General features: G+C 55.4%; 1 protein-coding gene across 4 annotated transcripts in view; it reads right to left on the reverse strand.

Annotated features, from left to right (window-relative positions):
• The window catches only part of SEZ6 (seizure related 6 homolog), a 45,307-nt gene that overhangs the window by 22,232 nt on the left and 8,004 nt on the right, over positions 1-15,071 (reverse strand). For all 4 annotated transcript variants that reach the window (XM_023653129.2, XM_023653127.2, XM_023653128.2 and 1 more), the window contains exons 2-3: positions 1,236-1,904; positions 649-782 (exon numbers count right to left, since the gene is read on the reverse strand). In XM_023653129.2, the coding sequence (XP_023508897.2) occupies positions 649-782; positions 1,236-1,904 (803 nt within the window). The remainder of the gene's footprint in view (positions 1-648; positions 783-1,235; positions 1,905-15,071) is intronic.

The following is a 15,071-nucleotide window of genomic DNA, read 5'->3' on the forward strand; positions in this document are numbered from 1 at the left end:
ACATTCATGAGGACCTGCAGGCTCAGGTTTTGGGATTAAGAGAGTTTTAGGATTAAGAGGGATGAGATGGCACAGAGAGGCTGGGGCTGTGACTCCCCCACCAGCTGGTCATCTCTCTGATGGTGCAGCCATGTCTGCCTTCCCCACTTCCGCATCCCAGGAGCCAGCACAGAGCCTGGCCCAGAGTGGCTGCTCAGGGAGTATTTCCCAAAGGAATGAGTGAGTGAATAAATGAGTGAATGAGGATCCACGTCTCTCTCATGCCCAAATAGGCAGCCCTGAGTTCTCTTAACTCAGCCACGCAGATTCAGACACTCATCCAATTCCCTGTCCATCTGAGGTGAGAGCCCCCTCCTCAGGATCTTCTGTGTCCCTGATTAAACCCCAGGGGGAAGAGGATGGACAGCCTGCCCCCCTGCCCCAGCCCCTCTCAGCTTAGGGCATTGCTGAGTGGGAGCAGTAGCCTCTTTACTCTTCGGTGCACAGGGCAGAATCCGACCATCTTTTAGGCCCATTGTCCATCCCTAGCCCTAGGCTCCCATCTGACTGATTCCCCTGAGCATCCCTACCTCCCCACATAGCCGGTGCCTTTTTGGAAAGGTAACACACTAGCCCCAGCTTTTCCCCTGCTGGATCCAGGTCACTCACCTTGATTTCCACACCGTAGCCAGGGTAGACAGAGATGTAGTAGAAACAGTCCAGGCCGACATCAGGGGGTGAGCCGGGGCCTGTGGGGGAGTCCAGAGAGCCCTCTGGGCCTGAGAAATTCCAGCTACAAGCGCCTGGGAGGCAGGAGGAGACACAAGGCTAAGATCAGCTCTGGAGATGTGGGTCCAACTCAGGCTGGCCTGTGTGTGTGTGTGTGTGTGTGTGTGTGTGTGGTGAAGCCAACCTCTTGAGATGCCTATTCCTCTGTTGAAAGAAGGGGACTACCTTTTCTTGAGCACCTACTATGTCAATCTTATCTCAGTTCTCACAATGGTTGCATGAGGTAGGTCTTCTTATCACCATTTTACAGACGAGGCTTAGAGAGGTTAAATAGAATTCCTAGGGTCTGTTGTAGTTGCTTCCAGTTAGGATTTGAACCCAGGTCTATCTGGTTCCAATCCACATGCCTCCTGCAGGCTGGCCCTTGGTGCCAAAGCCTGCCTTGAGGTGACAAAGAGAGAGGAATTTAGGGACCCGGGAGCTCCCCCATCCCCATTTCCAGATCTGCAAGCCAGCAAATAGCTGACCTGGTGGCTGGACTGTGGTGATGGTGGTGGTAATGATGGTGGTGGTGGTGGTGGTCTCCTCATCGTCCCCTGAAGCTGTAGAGGTGGTGATGGTCCCCTCGATCCCCAGCCCTGTGTGCTGGGATGTGATCTCTGGAGCCCATGGCCTCCCCATATCTCCAGGACCCTCTGAGGTTGGAGTCCACGCTCTGCTAGGGGGTGTTGTGTTGGGCCTCTCCCCTGGGCCTGGGGTGGGCACTGCCACGCTGAGCCCTGGAGGTAAGAGAGCTGTGATACGAAGCACAGGGGGCTCTGGCTCCAGGCTCCAGGGTCCTTCCCTGGACTGGGGCTGAGTGGGAGCTGCTGCCATGGAAGGAGTAGGGCTGGTGAAGACTGGGCGGTTGTCCTGGTTGGCCAGGCGGGGAAGGGGACTTGGGGTGAATGGCGTAGGTGGGTCAGGCTGGAAGGGCAGTGCCGGCCTCAGCTCCTCCTCGCCCCTCTCCAGCCCCTCTTGTAGGAATTCCTCAAGCAGTGGGTGGTGGTTGAGCAGCTTCAGGGTAGGGGCCGTTGTGACGAAGTGGACACCTCGTTCTGGCTGCTCAGGTGTAGGGGCCGCTGTCAGCTCCCCATCCGTCTCCTCAATGCCTGGGGCCTGCCCTTCCCCCACGGTTGGGGCCTCTGAGGAGAGTCCTGAAATAATAACGGATGATCAGAGGTTCTCCCCGTGCCCCACAGCAAGCAGCATCACACCCGGTCCAGATAGTGGGAGATCCATCTCTCTTCTGACAGAGAGCCTCGGGGAGTATGCTCCCTGCTGAGAATCATGGAGCTATAGGACTTTACAGCTGGAAGTGAGATGATATCACATACTTCAAGGATAGCACATGAGATATCCTTTCCCCTCCAACACCAGAGGTAGATATTACTAATCTAGTATTGCACTGTTTCCTGCAGTTCTCAGATTCGGCCTCAGAATCCTTCTCAACACAGCATTCCAGGCAGCCATGCTTGATACCTCGGACTGACATGACAAATAAATATCTGCCATCCCTAATGTAGCTCAAAGGCCTTATTTTACGGATGAGAAAACTGGCCAAGGAAAGGAAGTGACTTGCTCAAAGTCACACGACCAGTCAGTTGAAGGCCTGAGGTAAGCCCCTTAGCAAGGGTGCCATCCCTGCCCCACAGTGACTTTTCTTCTTGAGATTATAGAGCATTCGAGTTCATTTTCCATTCTCAGTGAAACTGCTGCTCATTTGTCTCAGGAAATGCTTCATATATTTGGGATTTTGTTTTAGATTTCCTCACAGGTACATGACATCTTTGTTAGGGCCCCATTATGCCCCATTTCTCTCACTTCTCAGAAAATCGTTTCTTTTGTCTTTTTTCTTGTTTTTTTTTTGGTCCTTCTAGAACAATAATGTGAGCCAAGCTCTGGAGTAAGGCAAATGTAGCTTCAAGTCCCAAATGTATCACTTTGGGGCCGTGTGACCTCAGGCAAATAACCTAAACTCTCTGAACCTTAGTTTTTTCATCTGTAAAATGGGATTTCTTTTTTAGGACTAACTGAGATAATATTACTTCCCTTTCCCATTTGGTATGTCTCTCTGAATTCTCTTTATCTTTCTTGTGATACTAGTCAGGATCCATCTAGGGTAGGGTCTGAAGCAGGATAGAATGCTCATTTGGCATGCTACCCATGTACCCCCCCAATCCATGGCAGACATTGTCAACCAATTTTGGTTATTTCTTGCTGAGCCCACATGGGACTTCAGAGTCCTTCTTAGCAGAGTCACCCAGGCAGCCCCTACCAATGGATTAGATAGGCTATGGAAGATGAAACTTATTTGCTATTGCTGGTCTGCTTGCTCTGCTATTGATTATATTGACTTATTCAACCACACAGCTGCTGGACAGATGATGCATATTCTGCTTGTGGCCCACTAGGCTCCCCAGATCCGTAACTGCCAGGAAAAGGTCAGTGGATGCTGGCTCCAGATTCAGCTCATATAGAATTTTGCAGCTCTGAGAAGGCTGGAAGGGTATTCGGCTTCTAACAGCTCTCAAATGGCTGCATGAGGACTTGAAGGGAAACACAGCCAGAGCGAGATAACACAGTTTGCAAGGAGAAGGTCGGTTCCTCTGTGGTCTTGTGATGGGGCTGTCATTCCACAGGCTCACACCCACCCCGTGGATTGGCAGGCGTGAGGAAGCAGCAGATGGCCTACATTCTGTTCAGGGGACCATGGCAGCTCTGATGTGTCAGACAAATGGGAGGAGGGAGGAAACTGGGGTTGGGGAGGTGGGTGCAGGTCACATGGTTCTCCATTGCTCTGGGTCAGAGGGGCCCCGGTACCCCAAAGCCCTGAGCAACCGGGACCAACCCCTGTCTCCTGAGACGCCCATTAAAGCTGCCCATCTGTGCCTTGGCATTCTTTGCCAGACCCTGACAACACAGTGCCCGGACTAGATGCCCAGCCAGACCCATACCCCCTGGAGCAGACGGTCTGCGGTACCCTGGGTCTTTCATCTGAGTCAGTGATGGAGGGTCCAGGCATTGCCATGTGACATGCCAGGACAAGGCCACTCTCTTTGCCCACCCCACAGATGTCACACAGTCTTTGCCAGATGAGCTGAGACTGATCTTAGCATGGCACAAGGAAGAAGAGCCTTTCTCATTATGTAGACTGGAGCCCCTGGGGCTCCAGTCTCCCTTTCCAGGATTGCCCAAGAAGAGAAATGGTCTGTAGCTCCCAGGGTACGTACCTGTGGGATTCTTCATTGGGAGAGGGAGTGCAAAGAGAACCTCTGTCTCAGGAAGGGACCATAGCGGGCACAGCTCCTCCCGCTGGCTGCCAGGTGGGTGCTGGGCAATGGAGCGGAGCTAATGGGCACCTCCCGTCACTGTCGATTGCACTGATTGCATTATCTGGGGGGACTGAGCACTTGGTTAAATGGGATCGAGATAGCATATCAAACGAGCAAATTGATTCTGCAATCAGCTGCCACTTGGTCCCGGAGGGTGCCACCCACTGTCAGGGAGGGTAAGATAATCTCTGGGAGACAAGCCACTTCTGGGGAGAGGGCATCTCCAGACACCCTGGTTGTCTCTGATGGAAGCCTGAGGCCCTGTGACAACCCCCCACCCAGGTTCCTGGGGTCCTCTCTGCCTGGGTTGACTGAGTTCAAACGTGCAGAGACTGACAAACCGGGAGAGAGCGATGCAGGGGACAGTAGGAGGAGGTGTCAGGGACCCAGTATCCAATCTCATCAGGCACGTACCGCGTGCTAGACACTGAGTCAGGCTGTTCCCAGACCTTGTATTATTTAATTGATGCTACAACTCTGTGAGATGAGAATATTATTCCCACATGACAGACAAAGAACCCAAAGCCTAGAGAGGAGAGGTGAGGACTTGCCGGTTGCACAGTGGTGGCACTGAGATTTGAACCTATATTAACTGGGCTTCAAAGTCATAGTCTTTCCACACCAGCCTGCCCGGAGCTACCCTGCAGAGAACACTCTGGCCAGTGGAGGAAACCCAGGCCCAGAGAGAGGAATGGCCTTGTCCAAGGTCTCATGCAGGTTAGAGGTGGAGCTGGGGCCAGAGTTTCTGATATCTAGGACCTGAGTTGAGCCTGAGCCAAGCTGGGCCCTCAGGAAGCCTCTGGCTGGGACCCAGGGAGCCCTCACTCCAGGCCCAAAGTGCAGCTGAGTCTGGGACACAAACCAGAGAGTCCACAACACTGCTCCGCAGGGCTGAGGGCACTGAGTCACAAGTACCTGGGTTCAAGTGTCAGCTCTGCCACTTACAAGTCATGAGAACCTGGGCAAGTTGCCTCTCAGAGCCTTTGTGTCCTTAGCTGTAAGATGGGCCCTCTGGAAAGGCTTAAGAGAATCTGAACACTCTAAATACCAGTTTTCTGGGGGCAGTGAGGGAAAGGCCACACGCCAAGGCTGGGCAGCCCCCTGCTAAGGCAACACTGAGGCAGACCTCTAGGGTGGGGAGAGGCTGTCCCGGGGTGAGGACTCTCCTCTCTGGGGGACCTCGTTCCTTGTTGTGTGGCCGTATGTGTGAGCCTGAGCATGTCAGCCATAAGATGAGGTGGGGTCCTGTCCTGTGGCCAAGTAAAGTTCACGTGCTCCGGTCCGGTGGCCCAGGGATTCCCCAGTTCGGATCCTGGGAGCTGACATGGCACCGCTCATCAAGCCATGCTGAGGCGGCGTCCCACATGCCACAACTAGAAGGACCCACAACTAAAAATATACAACTATGTACTGGGGGGCTTTGGGGAGAAAAAGGAAAAATAAAATCTTAAAAAAAAATACTGCCCCACCCGTACAAAGGGCAGCCACCTTCAAGGCTGTGTGTCTGTAGGGGAAAGGGCCTTGGCCCCCAGCAAGACAGGACCCCGTGATCCCCACCTGTGCATTCCACCTGTGCCAGAACACAGGCATGTACTCTCGCAGCTGCTCTGTCCCCGCTGCAGGGCCAGGGCTGCATCCTCCAAGTGGGCTGTCAGGGAATCACCCCTCCCCTCCCCCCAGCGCTGTCCCCAAGGCGGAGGAGGCCCGGAGCTTCCCGGTGGCCCCCAGCCCCAGCTGGCCCCACCACTGCCTGGGCCCTCCCCACGCATTAGCTCTTAAGCTATGCAAATAGACATCGGAGGGAGCCCTGTTTAAAGTATTTAGACGAAATGAAAAAAGGCTTTCATTGGCACTAATGAGCCATTCAGGATGCCTCCCCGGTGGATTCTCTCCCACTCCGCCTCCCGGCCTGCACTGCCCCCCATTGCCCCTCCTGGGATTGGAGGCCCCCTCCCCCCAGCCCCAGCCAGCACCTCCCAGGGAATGCTCCTGCCCTGCCGCCCTCCTCCCCAGGGCCCAGTTGGGTGGGGGTAGAGGTGAGGGGCCCTATGTTCCACCCCTGAAAGACTCGGGCCAGGATCAGGGGTCTGGCCTCTGTTTAGGGGCAGCTATAACTGGAGACTCTTCTTCATAATGTCCAGCTAGGTAGGTGTTATTGTGTTTGTCTTAAAGATGGGGAAACTGAGGCTCAGTGAGGCCCAGAAGGCTGCCAGGGGTCACAGCACTGGTGAGCTGGAGAGCTGGAATCGGTCTGGGTGGAGGCTGTGATGAAGGGTGGGGGTCATTATGCAGTGTCCTTGCCTGGGGGAACCACTGCATCAGGCAACAGACTCCAGATGCCACCTCAGGGCCAGCTGGGCTGCCCCCTTGGTGCTATTGTTTCTGCAGATCTTTCTGCACCAGACAGCCAGAAAACCTCTGGGTTCCAATCCCGAATCTATGCCTCACTAGTTGTGTGACCCGGGCAGGGCCTGCCCATTTGAGCCTCTGTTGCTTCATCTGTGGAGTGGGGACATCCTGGGTTTGGCAAGGACCATTTAGAGACAGGCATATCCTCCATCTGCCAGCCCACCCCATCCTGTGCAAGGGCAGGAGGGGCTGCCTGTCACTCTGGCAGCCCCTGCAGAGATACCAGACATTTCTCCTCCAGGGCCCAAGCTGCTGGCCCCTTGGAGGCAGGCACAGGAGGGGCCCCTAGAGCTCTAGATGGGGTTAGGCTTGATCCCCACCTTGTGGCAGCCCCAGCTCTCGGGTGGCTCAGGGGAGGAGGGAGCGTGACAGCAGGAGGGTTCAGGGGGAGCCTGGGGGATACAGTGGGCAGGGAGCCCAGCCCTCTGGGTTCTGGAGGTTAAGCTGGCCCAGCATAGGGAGAATGAGAATTTAATGGGATCCATTTATTATCCCATAAAAGTTAATGAGTTTATTCTGGAGGTTCCTTGGCCCCTTTCAAGTTTTAATAGGGGATTAGTGAGGGCCTGGCCCCTGCAGACCCCCATTATCCCAGAGCTGAGGGAGGGAAGAGGGGCCCTGGGGGCAAGAGTGCCTGAGGCCCCCCAGCCAGAGCCTGGTCTCCATAGTGACAGTTGCACTGGGCCCAGGCCTTGCCTCTGAACTGAGAGGCCCCGGCTAGAGGTTGACAGGGCCAAAGAGGGCCCCTGAGGCCTGAGGTCCTGTTCTAGAGGCTTCTGATTCCATGTGCTACTGAAGTAATAATTACCCCCACAGTATCCCTGCATCTGAGGTAGGTTTGTTGCTGTCTGACTACTTGTATCAACAGGGAAGACAATATAAGCCTTATATGACAGATGGGGAAACTGAGGCCCAGAGCTGAGGTATGGCTTCTCCAGGGTCACCTAGAAGATATGGCTTCTATGCACTTAGCACCCTCACGTGTAATCTCTTATCCTTCCCTTATTCCAGGGAGGTTTGGGTCATTATCCCCAGAGATAAAGACACTGAGGCTCAGACTTGTTAAGTAACTTTTCCAAGGTTATACAGCTCATGAGTGGCAGAGCCTGGGACCAGAACCCAAATCTGGGCAGCTCCATAGCTCAGCTCTGTTCATGACTCCCAGTGGCCCTCAGTTGTAGGTCCTGGGGCCTCCTGACTCCTCTCTCCCTACCAGCCTGGCCATCACTATTCCAGGGCACTTGTGCTGGGAGCCCTGCAGCTTGGGGTGATGGGGAAGGAAGTCCTGATGGCATCCTGAAGGGGCAGTGGTTGGGGTGGGCACAGAGAGACACTCAAAGGGACCTTCCCTGTCGGAACAGGTGCCTTCCTCCTTCTGCCCCATATGCTCACTACTTTGTCTCTTCAAACCCTCCTCATCCTATCAGGCCCAGCTCCTATCCCGGCCTCTGGAGAGCCAGTCCTGCTTGGCCCAGTGGGTGACAACAGCTCCTTCCTCTGATTTCCTGGGTGCACTTCCTGGTGGGCCCTCAGCACATGTACCACTTATGTCCTTGGGCAAGGATCCAGTATGAGGAATCTCCCTTCCCACATCTCTGTTGACAAATACTGACCCCCAGTGCCAGGCACAGTGAAGGGTGGGTTCAGGGCACACAGTTTCCAAGCTGGAACTCTGCCCATCTGTATACTCAGAAGACTTCCTGCTCCCCAAAATGCCTGGCCCTTGGCCAACAGGGGAGGGCAGGGGCGGGTCCTACAGGGAGAAGATGGGCAGCCAGCCCTTGGCAGTGCCCCAGCACAGCCCCAATTGTCAATTGATGAAGAGTTTCTGCCGGTCCAAGCTTGTGGGTACCCCAGCCCCAGACTACCCTCTCTCCCCTGCCACTGACCACCCCCCATCGTATCCTCTCACTACCCTCTCTTGGTCAGCCCCTGGCAGTCCAGTCAAATCTGGAGCACAAATATGAATGGGGCATCTCCTCTTGGCCAAGCTCCAGGCAAGGAAGTGGCTGGTCCCCAGAATCTGAGTCCTTGTAGCTTTTGTGAGCATCTCATCTCTCCCTCATTTATGCAGAAGGAAACTGAGTCCAGGAATTTTTCCCAGGTCACACAGCAAACTTGTGGCAGGGATAGAACTCAGGATATCGGGGCTTGGAGAACATCTGGCCCAACTGCTATGAAGAGTAAACCCTCCAATACTCTGGGGCTGTCTACCACGTGTGGGCATACCTCCACGGACAGAGAGTTCACTGCTTTCTGCTGCCAGGGGCAGCTACCTCCCCCACTGTCCGGGCTGGCGTGATGGGTAACCCTGGTCTTCAGCATCTCCAGGGTTGAGGTCTTCTTGGCAGATGAAAGGAGCATGGGTAGGAGTAGTGGGCAATAGCCAAGAGTCAGCCCACCAGTCTTGGTCCTGCCCCTAACAGGCTAGGTCCCTCTGCTCAAATTACTTCCCCAACCCAGGTCTCCATTTCCCCATCAGTAAAATGGGAAAAGTATCTAAGGGCCCTGCCAGCTCCCACATTCCAGGATCTGGTGAGTCCTAAAGGGCTCTGTGAATAAAAATATTGAACGCTACCGTTTACTGAGAATTTACCACACACCTAGCACCCTTCTAAGTGCTTTACCAGAATTAACTAATTTAATCCCCACAATAATTCTATGAGATATGAACTTTGATTGTCCCATTTTATAGATGAAGAAACTGGGACCCAGGGAAATGCGGTCTCCAAGGTTACAGTTTGGATGTGTCAGATTTAAACCCTAAGGTCATCCAGCCCCAGAGCAGTGCTGTAAAACAGAACTGTTTGCGATGACGGGGATTTTTTTTTTTTTTGAGGAAGATTAGCCCTGAGCTAACATCCACTGCCAATCCTCCTCTTTTTGCTGAGGAAGACTGGCCCTGAGCTAACATCCGTGCCCATTTTCCTGTACTTTATATGTGGGATGCCTACCACAGCATGGCTTGCCAAGCGATGCCATGTCTGCACCCGGGATCCGAACTGGCGAACCCCAGGCTGCCAAAGCGGAATGTGTGCACTTAAACGCTGAGCCACTGGGCCGGCCCCAATGGGAATGTTTTATAGCTGCATGTCCAAGACGGTAGCCAGTAGCCACACATGGCCATTGAGAACTTGAAATGTGGCTTGTGAGACTGAGAAACTGAATTTTACATTTTATGTGAATTAATTTACATTTAAATAGCCACGTGTGGTGAGTGGCTGCCGTCATGCAAAGTGCAGCTCTGTAATCTGACCTCTAGCCCTGCAGTAATTCATCACTTCTCAGAGGGAAGAGTGGAAGAGTAAAGGTCCTGGAGAAGAGTTAAGATGGGGTAGCAGCGTCTGCTCCCCTCCTTTGGGCCTGGGAAAACTGGGGCCTGGGGTTGGGCAGGGAGAGATGACAAGGAGCCCTGGGACTTCAGGGTTTTCATAAAGGCCTCAGGAAAGCTGGGCCTGTCAGCCACTCCCTCCTCCAGGAGGATTAGTTCCACCCACCAATGATGCTTGCTTCCCAACCTGGGCCGAGCACTGGTGTTCTGAGGGGTGGGGTGTTCGATGGGTAATTTTGGGAGCTCAGGCAGTGCCGGTTTAGGAGGATGTTATGGATGGAGGACAGCCAGGAATGCTTGGCCTCAGGTGATGTGGCCCAGGATGGGGCCACAGTGTGTGCATGTTCCATGACAGTGCCTGCTGTGCTCTGTTGACTTGCCCCTACTTCACTGCCCAGTCAGGAGTACAGGGACGGGGACCTGGCCTGGCCACTCCCCAAGGAGCCCTGGAGCAGCTGCCTGGCCTCGGGGCCAGGGGAGGGCATTTACTGAGCACTCTATGGGTCAGGCATGAACCTCCTAGAGAACTCTCTTCCACCCAGAGCGCCAGCCTTTTGTGCTTGGAATCAATATTTTACACTTTACATGTGAAGGAACTGAAGCTGAGAGGCAGAGCAAGTCATCCTAGTTGGTAGAGGAGGAAAGTGGCAAACGAGGGGTTTGAACTAGGTTTGCCTTTTCCGCAGCCTGGGCTCAAAATTCCTGCGGTACTGAGTTGGTACTTCATGTGAGCATGTGTGCCTGCATGTGTGAGTATGTGGGCCTGTGCATACACCTGAGCACAATTACCACTTGTCCTTGCCCATGGACGCCACACCCTGGAACCTGGTCTTACACAGTCCTTGAGCCCGGAAAGGCCCTAGCTCCCAGAAGGGATTCACTCTCCCCGAGGCAGCTGCTGTGCTCCCTGTTTTTCACTTTGTCCCCTTCTTGGACCCTAACCTGACCCTTCTTAGGGCCGTGTGGCCTGGACAGCCCCTCAGGGTCTGGATGTGTGGGGGCAGGGAGGACATGGCTCTGGGGTGCTGCTGGGCCAGCCCTCTTCCCCCCTCTGCACCCTCCCTCCTGTGAGGCTGTGACCAGGGGCCCAGGGTAGAGGGAGCTAACTGCCACGTTCTCTGCTTTCCAATTTAAAATCTAATATGGTCTCACCACTGCAGAGCTGGGGGCTGGAGAGGTGATTAATGAGGCCTCTGCTACAGCGTCACCTGCTGCGCTCTACACCTTCCCCTGCGGCCCTGTGTTCCCCCCTCCTGCCTGCCTGCTGGCCATGGGGACCTGGGGCCCTAGCCTGTCCTGCCCAGAGTTCCTGGGGCTGGACAGGTGGCACATGGGCTGGGGACCTTGAGTAGGGGTTAGGGGAGAGAAAGGGGCTGGCCTTGGAGGTGGGGGCAGTAGAATTGACCCCCACCCCTGGGGTAGGCTGGAAGGAGTGAAAGGAACAGCTTTGGCATCACTTTCATCACCAGCTGGTCACTAATCAGTCTGCCGTATCCAGTACTGCACCTGGTTATGCCATCTTGCAGTATTGTGGCCGGGACAGGGGAGGGCCATGACCCTGAGCTGGGTGCTCAGATCAGCTCTCCCCCAGCGCCAACAGCTCCCACCGCCCCTTGTCAGCAGCAGGGACCCTATTTCTCTAAATGGAAAGGCTTGGAAATGTCAGCTGGGATGAGGAAGGCTGTGAAGGCAGGAACTGCATTCTCCCAGGAGCTAGTACCATGGCCAGCCCAGCCCAGGGGTGGAGTTGGGGGACAGGGGTTGACCTAGGGAGGAGCAGCCATCCCCTCCATCCTCTGCTGCCTACCCACCTCCAGGCACCTGCAAAGGACAGTTCTTCTCAGCCACTGAGCCCAGCAAGACATGGCCATAACGTGCCAGGGCCCAAGAGCCGGTACTGTTCTGGGCCCCAGATCAGCATCTCTGGGCTGCTGCCCCTTCCCAGCCCCCACCCTGAAGTCCGAAAGCCAACACCACTGAGGTTGCTTCCAGTGCCTGTGTCCACTTCTGAGATGTATGACCAGCCCAGTAGCCCCAAGATTCTGTGGCCTGTAGGTCAGATGAGGAGCCTTGTTCCCTCTACCAGGGCCAAAGTCACCTCTCTGACCTTGTGACCTTTACCCTCTGGCTGCTTTTGTCAGCTGCATCTGGGAGGAGATGGATTGAGAGAGTGGGCTAGGGATGGAGGGTCCCTGAGCCCAGACTCCCTGCGTGCCTTGGTCCTTAATGCTGATGTGGGCTCTCTCTCCCCTGGAGGTCACTAGAGCGTCTGTTCTTAGCTGTGAAAGCTGAGGAAGCTGGCGAGGGCTTGTCAAAGCCCTGATTCCAGCATGGGGGTAGCTTTGCCACTGACATGCTGTGTGACCTTAGGCTTCTCTTGCCCTCCCTGGGCTTGTCTGGTTTTTCATACAGTACTTGGTTCCTGGCTTTTTAGGAAGTCTTTGGGTGGGGGGTGGAGAATCACAGCTCCTCTATTATCAGTGCCCCACTGCAGGAGCTGACGGAGCCTCAAGGTGGGCGGTGGTGGACTGTGCTCTGTTGACTTGCCACTTTCCTTCTGTATGGCACTGGACCCCAGGCTCTTCATCTCTGTCCGCTGGTCCGTATTTGCTGAGCATCTGGAGGGCTCAGCTATATGCGTGTGTGCACGTGTGTAAGTATGTATATGCTTGTGCTGGGGGGGGGGCACAAGGTGGAAAGAGGGGGTTGGGGGTGTGAGAAAAGGACCTAAGGAGAGATTTAACACTTTTGAGCACCTACTGTGTGCTAGGGTCTGCTGGCCCATTTATCTACACTACCTGATTAATCCTCCCCATCCCACAGATAAAGAAATAGGTTCAGCTAGCTGACCGTGACCTTGGGAGGTGGTCTAGCTGGGCCCAAGAGGCTGATCTGCGGCCATCCCTGCCCTGTTGAGCTCGAGAGACAGACAGAAGAACAGTTGCAGAAATAAAAGACCTCTGGAAGCCATGGCAGCCTGAGTCCAGAGGGCAGGCAGCCACTCTGCAGGGGCCAGGGCTGCCTCCGTGGTTGGTGCCTGGGTTGGTTCAGGCCCTTTGAACTGCTGTACCTTACTGCTTCCCAGCTGGTGTCAGTTTCCAGAGCAGCGGGGGCAGCTTTCGGCGGGGAGAGCCAGAAGCCCCAAGGATCTGAAGGGCTAGGGGCTCTATTGCTCTACTGGTGGCCCTTTGGCAGAATTGAGCTGTAGCAAGGGCCTGAAACCCTTCTAGGAACTGCTAAGGGCAGCGTCAGAGGCCCCTAGGTCGGGGTGGGGGGGGGGGGAGGGGTCACCTCATTCAGGTGTACCTCCCTCCCCCTGACTTCCTGACACTTTGAGCCCCTCTCTGCATCTCCAGCTTCTGTAGGGGAGACCCAGGAGGTGAGGCCTTACTTCCAAATTGCCTGGGGAAGAACGAGAGGCCTAGGTTCTGCCCTTAGGGACTTGGAGGGAGCAGAGGGAGGACAGCCTGGGACCTCCTCCCAGCCCGACAGGTGGGATGAAGACTAACTTGTCCCTGGGCATGGGCTCTGCACCTGTGCACCATCCCAGGCTCCCCTTACCTCCATGGCCTTGAGGGACTGAGGAGAAAGGGCCTTATCTGCCCAGCACCCCAGCCTGTGACGCTCCCCAGGCTGGGCCTGTTCTCCCCACTTCCCCAGCAGGCTGAGTGGGGGAGGGGAGGGGGTGCAGAGCTGCTAAAAATAGCAGCAGCAGCTCCAGCTACAAGTCTCCTTGAGGGGTCAGTGGAGCTCAAGATTGGGGAGGAAGAGAGGGGAGGGGGCTCTGGGAGGGGAGAGACCAGCCTGAGCTTGGGCCTGCTGTGCCTAGGCCCAGGGCCACTGTCCTAGGATGCAGGGACAGAAGGGCACAGATATACAGGGACATATGGACACAGACACCCAGGGATAGATGGTCAAGCCAGGCAGAGATGCACACAGACATGGCTACCTGCACATCTGGGGCTTCTTCTCCCCCAAACTCCCAGGAACACCAGAGGACCCAGCTGTGCAGCCCCCAACCCCTCAGTCTTCTCCATTGCCCCAACCTTGTTTTGACCTCCAAGGAACCTGCCAGGCTGGGTGTGCAGATGCCTTGAGTTGAGAGGGCTAAGTCCTCCTCTCCTGTTCCCTCCAGTCTCCTCTGCTTGAGGCCCAGGGCAAGGAAGAACCAGGGTGCACCAGAAGCAGCAACAGGGATATAGATGCAACAGAGACTAGACTCAGGGCACCCCCCAGGTGGCTGGAGCCTCAGGAGCACCACCCCAGCCTAAACAGCAGGCCTCTTCCTAGCCTGGGCTGGCGGGGGGTCGGAGGGTATTGAGAGGGAGCTGGCTGGACCCAGTAGGGCAGGGCTAGGGTTCTGCCAGAAGACGGACAAGAACTGAGTGGGCAGTGAGGAAAGGTGGACAAGGGGAGGCTGGATAAGCAAATGCACATCTCATGCATGCCTTGTTTGGTCGCATCTTCACACCTTTGCCTGGAGATGCCAGGGGCTCTTCTGTCCTCAGAAGAAGGTGACTCCATCTCCCTCATTTCCTCTAACCGGTCAGAAAATAAGGCCTCACAACAGGAGGGGGCCAGCCAGCTGCCAGAACAGATGTTTCAAATCACCAGCACATCCCCTTGCTGGATGTAAGTGATGTCTGAGACAACGTCCATCAGAGCAGCGAGCCAGAGTGAAGGCCCTTAGAGGCACCCTGGACCCAACCTTCATCCCTCTGCACTGCTAGCCTCCTCCTCCTGGTCAGACCTAGGCCAGCTGCTGCTCACTTCCCCCGCCTGCCTCAGCAGTCCAGCCCTGGGCTCCTCTGGCTTCTGATCCAGCCCCTCCAGTGACCACCTGAAAGTCAGCCTCTCCTGGTGTGGACAGTTCTGGCTATTGGAAGACCCACCCCTCCGGTTTCTTCCAGTTTCTTCCCTGTCACCACTCCCTCTGATTTACTTTGATCCTGATGCTGTTCTGTGAGAGGTGGGGTACACCATGAATTCCCAGGGAAACCGAGGCACAGGAAGGTGACCTGACTTGCCCAAGATCACCCAGTCAGCAAGAGCCAATATTGGGTTTAAACCCTGGGGGTCCTGACTCCCTGACCAGCAAGCTTCTGAAGATGTTCTTCCTTTGGGGCTGCCCCCTCCTCCCTGAGGCACAACTTGGCTCTCCACACTGCCCGATAAGATAACCCCCCTCCCAGGCTCTGGGACTCCCTAGGCATCTGCTGGCTGGTGGGACCCAGGCCAGACACTCAGCA

The sequence above is a fragment of the Equus caballus genome, chromosome 11 (genome assembly GCF_041296265.1).
Source record: "Equus caballus isolate H_3958 breed thoroughbred chromosome 11, TB-T2T, whole genome shotgun sequence".
NCBI lineage: Eukaryota > Metazoa > Chordata > Mammalia > Perissodactyla > Equidae > Equus > Equus caballus.